We start from the raw sequence: 12,257 nt of genomic DNA on the forward strand, positions 1-12,257 counted from the left end.
GGCTCCGCCGAGCTCCCCAGCGCTGGCAAACAACCTGGCCGCCCCGGCCGGGCACCTCTTATAAACGGGGCGGCCAATCAGCCCCGGGCGGCGCGCCCCTGCCGCCCTCCTCCTCCTCCTCCTCCCTCCCGCTGCCGCCACACGCACTACCGCCGCCCCCTCCTCGCCTCGCCTCCCCGAGCACGGACCGGCCCCCGCCGGCCCGCCCCTGCCCCTGCCCCCGGTGCCCCGGCCCCGCCGCCGGGCAGGTCGCCCGGGGATGGCGGTCGGCGCTGCCCCGCCCCGCCAGCGCTGCGCCCCGGGGTGAGCCCTGCCTCCGCCGCCTCCTGCTGCCCCCCGCACCCTTGTCCCGCTCAGGTCTACGCTCCGCCCTGGCGGCCCCGTCAGCCGAGGGTTCCCTGAGCCCCTGGGTGCATCTGCAGGGTCCCTGTCCCCTGAATTCCCGGTGTGTGCAGTCAGCGTGCACCTCGGGTGCGCATCCCCAGCCCCTTCGGTGGGTCCAAGCCCTCGGGGACCGAAAGGCTGCTAACCCCTCCCAGTCTCACTCGCTCCTCACTCCAGCCAGGCTAAAAATGAGCACAAGTGCTGTTGGCTTGCACTGTCCAAAGAAGCAATGCAGTTCACAATCGTGTTAAAGGAAGGGGTTAAAGACATGGCAAAGGTGTGCTGGCACCTGGCTGCCAGTGAAACCAGCTCAAAACCTCCTCATCTCCCACTACAGACACATTTCTGATCCCTTGGTTAGAGCATCTTCTGATGTTCTCTATGTCTCAGCTTACATTCAATACCAAAACCTCTTCTTCATAAAGCCATGCTACAGTTTGTAGCCATTTTCTTTCTCCTTGTCCTCTCGGAGTCCTGTTCAGGCCAGATATAAAAGTGAGTTGAAGTCCAGCTCAGGCTTTGAGGAGCATGGGAGAATGACACAGATCCATCTTACAAGTCATCTTGTCTATAGGAAAAAGTCTATATTTCAACTCAAACACGTGACACAATATCCTGTTTAGGTCTCTCTAATCTAAGAAACTGAGAAAATTTTACCTTCCTGAGAGATTGACAGAACCTGACGTAATTATGAGCTCCAACAAAGTAAAGGAAATTGGAACTCACCAAACCACCATGCAAAAAATCACTATCAGAGGGAACTTATGTTTAGCACGAACCCAAATAGTGCAATGGCAATTCCTTAACCTACAAGACACCGCCTGAGAAATGATGATGAGGGGACCTGCATCTCAACATCACCCACCATATAGCCATTGGGAGCAATACCTTGAATATCTACCACTATTTCTTCTTACTTTTACTTTTTTTAATGCTTACTTTTATTCTTGGAAACATTGGGAGCATTGTGGTCTGTAGTCAATTGGAGGAAGTGTTCCTGTAACTGTTTACTAACTTTTCTAAAAAAAAAAAAAGACAAAATAGCCACCACCACCTGTAAAATAACCATGAAAATAATCTCACATTAGAGTGAGCTGCACCCTCCTAAATCAATTTTACATTGGTCTACAAAAACAATTCTTTCAGAAAGAACTTTTTAAAATTGAGGTTTTTAAGGGTCTACATAGTTTTTAAGATCCAGTCACCAATTAGTTATTAAACAATTTATAAAGAAGTTAGGATAGTATCAGTGATGCCAGCACATGATTTTTTATGCTTTCCTATGAGAAGTAACTCACGAAAGACCTCAGATTTTTTCACTCTAGAGTGCAAATTTCTTCCTAATGAAGATGGAAAATATTTATGTCAGCTCTTGCCACCTTAAGGTGCTCTTCTAGATTCTTGCAGAAGGAAACAAAAGGAGACTTTCAGTGAAGAGCTGTGAAGATCTGATGACATCATCTTTAAATACTTTGTCACATACAAAAGCAACTTTCTCTAGATAAACATGCTTCCTCCAGGATTGCTGCATCATTAACTATCTTCTCTACTGGCTTCATTAACTATCTTCTCTACCATCTTTAGTATTGCTATCCGTTGTATGCTGCTCCAGGGAACCATTACTGCTGACCCTAATCCTAAATGTCTTGTCTCTTGTCACTGAATAATCAAGCCCATCTGTTTCATGTTCATCCACAACCATTTCACCCTCACAAAATCTCAGATGGAACTGCAAGTACCCAGGTACTTTCATCCAGGACATCAGGCTCGTAAGGAGTCACCCCGCGTAAACCTTCCCACCAAACCATCACAGGTTCCTATGTGTCGGTATGCTAGGGGTACATAAATGACATTTTTACTGAAACTTAGATTCCCTCATTGATTTCTACCACAAATCCAGCAACCAGAATTGCCCATTAAACTCTTTGGAAAACTTACATCAGCACCAACTTTCTAGACACCAAGGTCAACATAAAAAATAGCAACCGTCAAAATACCATATGCAGAAAATCCACAGACCAACACACCTCCTTCCACAAACCATCAACTATCCAAAACACACTAGAAAAACTGATATAGCCCACAGACATCACCTCATTTGCTCTGAGGAAAGAACTCCTGACACGCCCTCACAAAGCTACAGATGATGCTCATTCAACACTGACACTCCACTAGGATTGCATATTTGAAGAAGCCACCTAAACCTTTTCCAAACTTACTACAATACAGAGAGGAAATCCCCTACTGGGTATCATATACCACAATATGCAAGAAATGTATACTGGAAAATGTTAACGAGTTGTAGCTTATATTGGAAGAAAATCATACCTTGAAATCATTTTTCCTAGAAACACCCATCCTTCCCTTCAAACCACACTCATTATCATTAGCTCCATCACTGAAAGCAAGTTTTGGCAGACTGGTATATGCTGGCTAGAGCCAGATAGCTCAGGAAAATCATACCCAAATATTGCCATGGCCCTCATGATAAACACCTGCTCCAGCAGAACCACCAAAATATACAGATCCTACACATGAGCATTCTGAAATGCCATGGGCAGCACCAAATGCATTCACTGCTCTTAGGGAGCTCTATGGGTGAAACCAAGCATCCAGCACAGGATGCCTTATTAGGATAGAGCAACGACACCCAGTTTCCAGTTGGAAAATAATATTCCCAAAACAGCCATTCCATCTCTAACCTTGCAATCCTGGCACTGCAAGACTAAAGATGGGCCAGAGAACCAAAATGTGCAACTCTATCAGATACCAGATTTCATATCAGATGAATTTGACAAAGACTTCTGGGTTTCCTTATTTCTCAAGTCTTCCTGATCTTCAATTACTGTTTGCTCTGATCATTCCACTTCTGTCACCACTTACACTCTTAATAGGGTCAGGATCGCCCTCTGGTCCCAAAATAGAAAACACTTTTCTTTCAAATGTCTGACTGATTAAGATAATCAAATAGAATTCAAAGTAATGAGCTACAATTACTTTCATATTTTCTCTATACTTTGGGCTCAGAAAGTAGTTCATCTGCAAGAAAAAGAATCTGCTTTATCTAGTATCTCATTTACACAATTGTCTCTGTGGGCCTAATAAAAGTACTTTCTTCTTAAAATATATGTCATTCTTTAGGTTGTGAGGACTAATGACATACACAAAAGTTCCCTTAAACAAAGTCCTGGCTCTGTAATATGAACTCTTGGCCCCTGAACGGAACACAGCTCTTTCCTATTGTCTACAAAATACTTGTGTTGCAAGAGAGATGATCACAAATCTAGTACCTGTTGTGATAAGACTGCACAGCTGCTAGGACTTTTTTTCATCATTTTGCTTTGAAGCAAAACAGGAAACTGTGTTTACATAAAAAGGCTGTGTTGAAAGTAGTTCTCATTGCAAGGCTGATTCTCATTGCAAAGTTGAAAGTCTTAAAAAATCTGAAAATGTCAAATAGCAACAAGCTGCAGGTCAAAATAAAACATTAGGGGGAAAAAATGTAGGCTTTTTAATTTTAGTTTATTCTCTTTCAAAACACAGGGAATCCCAAAGCATTCTTGTCCTGACCTACACTTCAAATAATACAGTGTTTTTTACCTCAAGAGAGATTATGCAGCTGAAATATTCTATTTTGGTAAAGCAGTTAAACAAGTATTATATTCTTACACCAGAAAGATTTTTTTCCTGTGGACATATGTTTGTAACTAAAGTTCCTGGTATTACTATTGGTTAGAATATTGTCAGTGAAATTACTTCATCAGCCAAAGGTTGTTTTTGACCTGACACAAATGTTTAATTGAGTTGTATGAATTTTGAGCTGTTTTGGACAGCAAGGGTTCCAAGGAGCAGCACAGACTCTATAGGGGATGTAAAGAGAATCCTGTACTGGAACTCTGATCTACTCAGTAGAAATAGGGATGTTTTGATGAAAGTAGCAAAAATAGTCAGAAGTTTCATGTATGTTAGGAAGGAATGAAATTCTACAACTTCCAAAATTGTCAAGAAATGAACTTCACTTTATTTTTTTCACTTCTTGACATGCTGTACAGTGGTTAATATAAGTAAATATGTAAGTGTAAAGAGGAGGATGGCAAAATATGACCAATAGCACAGAATGCCTTAGTAAAAGCTTAGGCTTTTATTTAAAACACTATCCTGGAAAAGTCTGAGAAACAGCAATTGATACACTGGGAAATAATTTCTATATTTTAAAAGAGTGGAAAAATGCATTAAAATGTCATTTAAGTTTCCCAGCAAATTGTCATCCTGCTTCTTTATACTCTAGTGGGTATGACAAAGGTCAAAACAATGAAACTGATTTTGAAATATCAAGAGAAATAATTAGTATATTAGTCTTTTATGTTTATGTAAAACCACTTAAGGTAATAGACATAACTTTGTCCCTGTTCAGGAAAAATTAACCGAAAGGAAATTGTAGGAACATTCTTACATTATTTTAGGGCAGAAGTCAGTAACAGAGTGTAGGGGAAAATATTGGGAGAAGAGTTCGTATTTTTCTAGGTTTGGTAAAACCTAGAGAAACCCCACACTACCTGTTGTTAGTTAAAGTCCTCAGAGTCTGTCAAAAGGCTCAGAGAAATTGGTGAATATATTTTCCAGAACTTCAATATGTTTTGAAGGATCAGGTTTCTCCAATAAGAACGCTGGAGGTCACCTTATATGGATTTGCACAATTTCTTTTTGTATTGTACAAGTTTCATGCATTAAGATTGCAGCATCTCAAGGCCTCTTTTGCAGAAGAGAGACTTTCTGGATGTTTTTTTAAGCCAGATATGCTGAAACATTTTTTAATATAAAAGGTTTCTTTAGTGTCACTTGACTGTCATGGCACATTTCTTTGTGTTATCTGAATTTAAAGTATCCTAGTCCATGTCCAAGTTACAGGTGACATGCAGAGCTGTGAAACTCCTGAGATGGAGTCAAAAGACAGATGAGAGTCCATCCCAGTGATTATGATCCATACCAGGAGCACAGGCGCTTTGGTGAGGAGAGTTTGATATTGGACAAGGTCACTCTGGTCAAACTACAAATTAAAAGTGTTTCAATTTTATTTTCCAAATAAATCAAAACATAATGCAATACAATAAGCTGAATATATTAAAGTATTTCAGAAAAGTATTTTTCATTAAATTATGCTGTCAGAATTAGAGGAACACTTTCTACCTTATTTCACTGAGCAGCCTTTCCTCCCCCATGATTTTATGTTGAAATACACACAACCCTAATTTTTTATTAGGACCATCTGCCCAAATTTAAATATTTCAATTTACATCGCAGCTAGGAACTGTATAACTTTATAACTATATAACTTTACCTTCTTATGGCTGTCTTCGCAGCTGCTACCAAACATCTACTGCCTTCAGCACTACCTGGAAGTGTGGAATTGCTGTGATGCCAAGGAAGAACCAGTTGCTGAAGGTGTGTGCAATTGAAAACAAACCATTTGCTGACAGCAGCTGTGCCACAGGACAGCTTTCTCACACAAGAGGACAAGAGCAGTTCTGAGTCAGACGGAGATCCATCGACTCACGCTGGCCTGTGTGGGTGGCAGCTGCTGTAGATTTGGAGTGGCCGTGTCCAGCTGTGGAGAGCAGTGTGGCTAGCCCGAGCCCTGCTCTTTGGAAACCAGACTGCAGTTGCCTGGAGCCTGTCTTTCACAGGGATGGTTTTGTTAATCAAGTGGAGTCTGGAGCTCCAGCCACCATGCTGGAATTTCTGGATCTGAGACTATTGAACTGGCTGGTTCAGGCAAAAAAATACTCCCCACAGTGACAGGGAGCAGAGCAGTTTCATGCTCATTCAATATCCAGACTGTTTCTGGCCAAGAGACCAATGGCCGCAAAATCAATAGTGAGTAAACCCAGCTAAGACGAGAGAATAATGATTGCAGAAGTGGGAGTGGCCAACAGTTTATGCCCAGGAAAGAAATAAAAGAGCAGGGCAAGCATGTAATTAGACTTCCCAGTACACTCCAGCAGCTTGTGGCTCAGAGCTGCCCTAAGTCAGTGGTGGTATTTTCTGTGTTTAAGTTTGCGCCTGAAGCTGCCTGAGGATTCTGATGGTGTGTGGACATGTGATGGAGCCTTGGTGGGAGCTGAGTCTTGGATGGGGCAGGGACGAGAAGATGTGGCACAAAAAGAAAAGGCATAACACAGCAGTGATCACAATGAGGAATATGAGTCAGAAGCTGTCTGACATGCCCAGCAGGGCTTGTGGCTCACAAGAGGGGACAGAGAGTACCAGATGATGTAGCAAAGATCCCTTAGAGAGGATATTGAACAAAGGAGACCTGGAAACATGAAGTACTGGATGATGACCCATGAGAAAAGACCAAGATGAAACACTTGGAGGTCAGCACAAAAAAAACCCCTCTTTCTTAAAATTTAACTAAATTATAGACAGGCTTGGGTTGAAAAGGCCCTTTAAGATCATCTAGTACTAAGCACAAAGTGATATTGGAAAGGAAGTTGATTGAGATAAATTAAGTGTCCACTTGATGTAGACAAAAGGGATATGCCATTCCAGGCCACATGGGAAGATGAAAGAGGATCTCCTTTTGGTAAAGGAAGGCCAATGCCTTTAGCCTTCCCATTAAAGTTTTGACAGTGCTCTCATCAAATCCCATCAAATTTCACAAAGTGCTTTATTCCCACTCATCTCATTGGGGGTGGTCATGCCTGTAGGTGCTCTCTGGTCTTGGCACAGAACAGCCATTGAGGAGGAGATGCTGGGCGCTCCCACAGTCACTCCACAGGATGTGGGAGACTTGTCTTTACATTTCTTTTTTTCCAGTGGGATTCAAGCCCACAAATATTCCAGGATCCCTAGGAGGAAATCCTAACCGCATATCTGTATGCTGGCTGAAGGATTTGCTCTCCCAATTTGCACAGTTTTAGGGATTTCGAAGAGGAAGGAAATGGGAAAAAGAATAACATTGGGGAGGGAGGTGGTGTATAGGTGTGTTCCCACAGAAAGCAGTGTTTGCCTTAGAGATAATATCTGTCTATCTGGAACATCTGTCTTTATCTCACACTTCCTCTTTTCTCCATGTATTTCAGTGGTTAAAGCATGGGCAAGAGCATCTGGTTTCAATTCTGTCTCCATGAGGGCACAGAAGCATATCCCACATCCCCAAAAAGAAGTACAATCATCTGTTCTTCTGACGTGGGAGCAAATGCGTTTGCATAAGCCCACCTGCCAGAACTGTTCCACATTGCTTGGAATGATTAGAAGGAAAACAAATAGGGATTTTCCAACTTAGTAGGATGCTCAATGCAGAAAGGAGATGGCATGAACTAGAGAAAGATCGCATGTAAATTATGATGTTATGTTGAACATATATCCTGAAAGAGGGATGCAGGTCTGAGGAGTTTGGCACTCAGCACTGGGCCTTATGAGCTTCATTCCAAGTACCTGCTGTGGAGAAACTGACTGCAGACCCAGCGCAGGACAGTGTCCCAATGCTTTGTTAAGGACAACATGAAGTCTGGTGTCACAGTGCCCAAGATTCCAGCCCCAGTGCACTGCAGATGATCAAAGCCTGCCCAGTAACTGAAGTAACCTGCTGAAACACGCATTCACTAACTTTTTCCTCCTTTATCACCTTGTTTGATCCTGCAGCCAGTACCATTTAACAGTTCAAATAAAGAATGTGGTAAAAGCTGCCCAGGAGTATTATAAAGCAGAGGCAGATTTCACAGTCTGAGGCCACCTAACATAGCATAGCCACTGTAGCATAGTCAATAGCAAAGAAATGCACTTGTACTTGCTGTCTTTTTTTGTATTGATCAGTTATCAGTAGGGCTGTAGTGCTAAAACTTGTATAAACCCTTCAATAAATGCATCAGAACTGCACAGAAACAGCAATGGTTTCAGGAAGTATTCAAGTAGAAAGCAGAATCTCCCTCAGTATCGCTTGGAGTCTGAAGAAATAGGATCGTTTCTTTATGAATAACTACTTGCAGACAATAACGCCATATTCTGCTTCATCATACAAAAGCACAATAAAAGAATGAACTGAAACAGGGAACAATGCTGTTTATTCTGCCACATTTTTGAAGATCTCAGTCCTAATTACATATCATAAAATACATTGATGCCTCATATAAAAGCAAAGTGGGAAAATAATACTTTGCTTGTTGAGAACTTCCTGCTAATTATAGTTTGAAATGTTTGCATTTGCTTTATCTCCTCAAAGGCAATTACCAGCAAGCTGGTGAATTTAGGTGAGACTCCAGTGCTCTTGTTCCAAATCTATTTACACGCAGGGATAGGGTTGAAGCCCTGGTGAAAGCTCCCAATCTGTCCCAATCTGGCACCCACACTGAAAAAATATTTCAAACAGGAAGCAGAAAAAAGAAGCACTATCAGAATATCAGAGGAGTGAAAAGCTTTCAGTCAAGGCTAAAGCAGTATAATTACTTGTCACAAATACATTAGGTATATGAAAGTGGAAAAGGATCTTATTTAAAGTAAAGGTCTACAGACAAACAAATCAATATAAATTGTGAATGATTATTTAAGCAGGAAATTAGAGGAAGGCTTTCACAGAATCAGAACACTTCAGGTTTAAAAAGACCACTAAGGTCATTGAGTCCAGCCATTAACCTAATACTGCCAATTCCACCTGTAAGCCATATCCCTAAGCACTTACATGTAGTTGTCTTTTAATACCTACAGGAATGATGACTGAAGCACTCTCCTGGGCGGCCCATTCCAGCACTTGACAATCCTTTTGCTGAAGAAATTTTTCCTAATAGCTAATCTAAACCTCTCCTCTTAATCTGAGGCCCTTTCCTCGTCCTATCGCTAGTTGCTTGAGAGAAGAGCCTGTCCCCCACCTCACTACACTCTCCTTTCAGGGAGCTGTAGGGAGTCATGAGGTCCCCCTGAGGCCCCTCTTCTCCAGGCTAAACCCCAGCTCCCTCAGCTGCTCCTCATAAAACACTGCTCCAGATCCTTCACCAGCTTCATAGCTCCTTTTTTACCCATTTAAGGAGTAATGTTAATGGAATAACCTATCAGTTAGACTAAATGGAGCAAGGAGTTTCTCCAGAAACTTCACTAGATAGACTTTATCTGTGGAAGGAATAAAGAGTTTTATAGGTTTTGCAATAGCAGGTATTTGTCTTGAAGAGTCTTTTCCAGTCCTCCTCCTGTATGACTTCTGCTTCTGCATATCAAGAACTTTTAAATATAAAGCAGAAGATGATCCTATGCTTGTACAAAGTCCACGTACCTTGAAGCACAGAGGAATTTAGTGGTTTCTACATTAGATTTATAAAATAAGGATTTCTTTCTCATGCAGTTTTAAAATTATATTAGAGAATATTTTATGGGATCAAGGCTTAATATCTAGATACTGTTATCAACATGAACAGAGAGGTTTAGAGAATGAAACTGCAATACAAGATTCAGTTTTAAGTGCAGCTTTCTCCTTTTGGAGACCAATACCTATTGTGCCTATAATTAGCAGAAAACTGAATCCCACAAAGAAAAGGGAAAGTTTCAAACTCTTGCAATAAAACAGATGCCACTGGTAGAAAGACCTCCATGATAACAATTTTGCAAATTGGGAAGTGAATCTGGAAAGGAGCACACATTCTGCTCCATATTAATGCTCTAGCACTGCAGCCAACATGTGCTGCAAGTCCTTGAACTGTTTATGCAGGTGATGGTTTTACCTTCCTTTTTTTTGGAGCAATGCCTCTCTCTGGCAACAAGTCAACAGATTTTACTTATTTTTTCTCTCCAGACATCTTGTAATTGAAAAAAAAAAAAAAACAAAAAACGACAACAGCCAAAAAAAAACCCAAAAAAAACCCAAAAAAAACCAAACCAAACAAAAAAACCCACCACAACACTTGCCCCAAGGTTCATTTCTACCTACAAGACTCATGATTAATTAAATGGCATCTTTTCTATCCCATCACCACACTTATGGACAGCAGAGTTCAAGAAGTTCATGAACTGGTTCCCCACAGTTATCTTGAACATGAACTCACTGTTTAGTCAATGGCTTAGAAAAACAAGGCTGGACAGCTGGTCTCTGTGCTACTTACCACAGTCTCGGGGCAGGGACAGAGGAAATTCAGAGAATATTTCCAAATACAGACTGCCAGATTATTCAAATCTACAATGCATCCTCATAGATGTTAAGTATTATTTGCTCTGGAATTTAATGTGCACTGTAATATGCTCCCTGTTTTATGGAGTGTGAAGGCTGACATTTGAAATTAGTGCTGTTTCATAGCCTGGTATCTGGTTGCTACATCTGGCTGTGTCATGTAGTCTGGGGAAGTGCTCTACCACAAGGACTTGAGCCGCAGAGGATGGTGAGACAGATGAAGCTAGATAATCTTTTTTATGTCCATGAGGGTCAGTGTTTCAACACCAAGAAGAACTAAGACAAATAAACAGAAACAGGACTCACTGTAATTAATGGCTCCAGAACACAATAAATCCAAACAGTTTCTTATTTTCTATCCATGGTTTGCTTCAGACTAATAGGAAAATTTAAAGGGTAAAAAAAATCTTTCCTCTTAGCTGTTGAATTGGAGCTTTCTTACAGAACCACTTTCAAACCAAATGTGCACACAGACAGAGCACTGCCCCCACCTAAGGTCTCTGTCTGTATGTATGCATGTCTGTGCCAGTATGTCATTTGAGAGGGTTCTTCCTTTCCCAGTGTTTCCTAATCCTAAGAAAACACCATGTCCTCACGTTTTAACTGTGCAAGAGCATTTCAAAAATGTTGCCACGTGGACTTAGATATCAAATACAATTTTTTCCTTCTCATTTTTTCATGTATTCTGTGGTGATCCAAACCAATTTTCACTTTGAAGTCCTTAAATATTAGGCTTGAAGCAGAGATGGCTGCAAAGATTATTTTAAGCATAGATTACCAGATTCACACACACTTCACTGTTGCTCTGTAATATGACAAGCTTTGCCTTATGAAAAGTAAAGATTCATCCAATGGGTTGATAAACATGATTTATTAGTACTATCCCCAGCCCCAAACACATGCCCACACACACACACACACACACATACACACAGACATGAAAACTGCGGTCTGGACTCAGCAATCACTTTCATCTTCACACTGAAGTCAATGAAATATTTCCATTCACAGTCAGAGACTGCCTCCTTCTCTTTTACACCCCACCTCCAGGACCCCAAGGCATCATCTCTCCTCTTTGGCTTTGGCACTGGAGAAAGGAAGGAGGAAAAGCAGGAAAGGGGTAGGAGGGACAAAGTGAAATTCCTGAGAAAGGCTGTGTTTCTTGTGCAAGCTTCATGTTCTAATGCCTGTTCAAATCAAGCCTGCAATCCTGCACATTGTCTACTAAACATATACTGCATGATTTGAAGAAAAACATCCGGTTAAACATCATTCCTTGAGGCTGGTTCTTTGATAGTGCCTTCTTTAAAACTGATTTTGAAGCAGTTTATCTCCTTTTATTATGGAAGTTCAGGCAGTATCTCTTTATGAGATGTGTTAAATCCCCACACACACAAGTTTTGGGGTTTTTAAAATTTATTTTGAATAGCTGCACTCATGTGGATTGTCAGTGTGCCAGCCCTTGTTGCAAATAGCATGCTGTCCTTCTGTGCCCTGGGCCTCCTGGTTGGTCTGGGAAATGCAGTGTGCTAGGAGTTTCTGGCCTCCTTTGGGGTTAGGTATGATGGTCTCCGTTGTGCGTAAGCAAGTGGTTTCAATCCTTAATTGCAATGGGGAAGTGGTCAGACAACATACAGTCCTGGCAGGATAATGGCAAAATGTCTTGGAAGAAGACCAGAAAATAGCAAATACGTTACATATGAAGTGAATATGTGTTTCTAAC

The 12,257-nt window shown here is 41.4% G+C and overlaps 1 protein-coding gene across 1 annotated transcript in view; it reads right to left on the bottom strand.

Annotated features, from left to right (window-relative positions):
• Positions 1-58: 58 nt before the first annotated feature.
• LOC131572413 (twist-related protein 1-like) overlaps positions 59-12,257 on the bottom strand; it is a 70,164-nt gene continuing 57,965 nt past the window's right edge. Inside the window, exon 2 of the mRNA XM_058825587.1 lies at positions 59-406. Within this exon, the coding sequence (XP_058681570.1) occupies positions 59-406 (348 nt within the window). The remainder of the gene's footprint in view (positions 407-12,257) is intronic.

This window comes from Ammospiza caudacuta, chromosome 2, assembly GCF_027887145.1.
Source record: "Ammospiza caudacuta isolate bAmmCau1 chromosome 2, bAmmCau1.pri, whole genome shotgun sequence".
NCBI lineage: Eukaryota > Metazoa > Chordata > Aves > Passeriformes > Passerellidae > Ammospiza > Ammospiza caudacuta.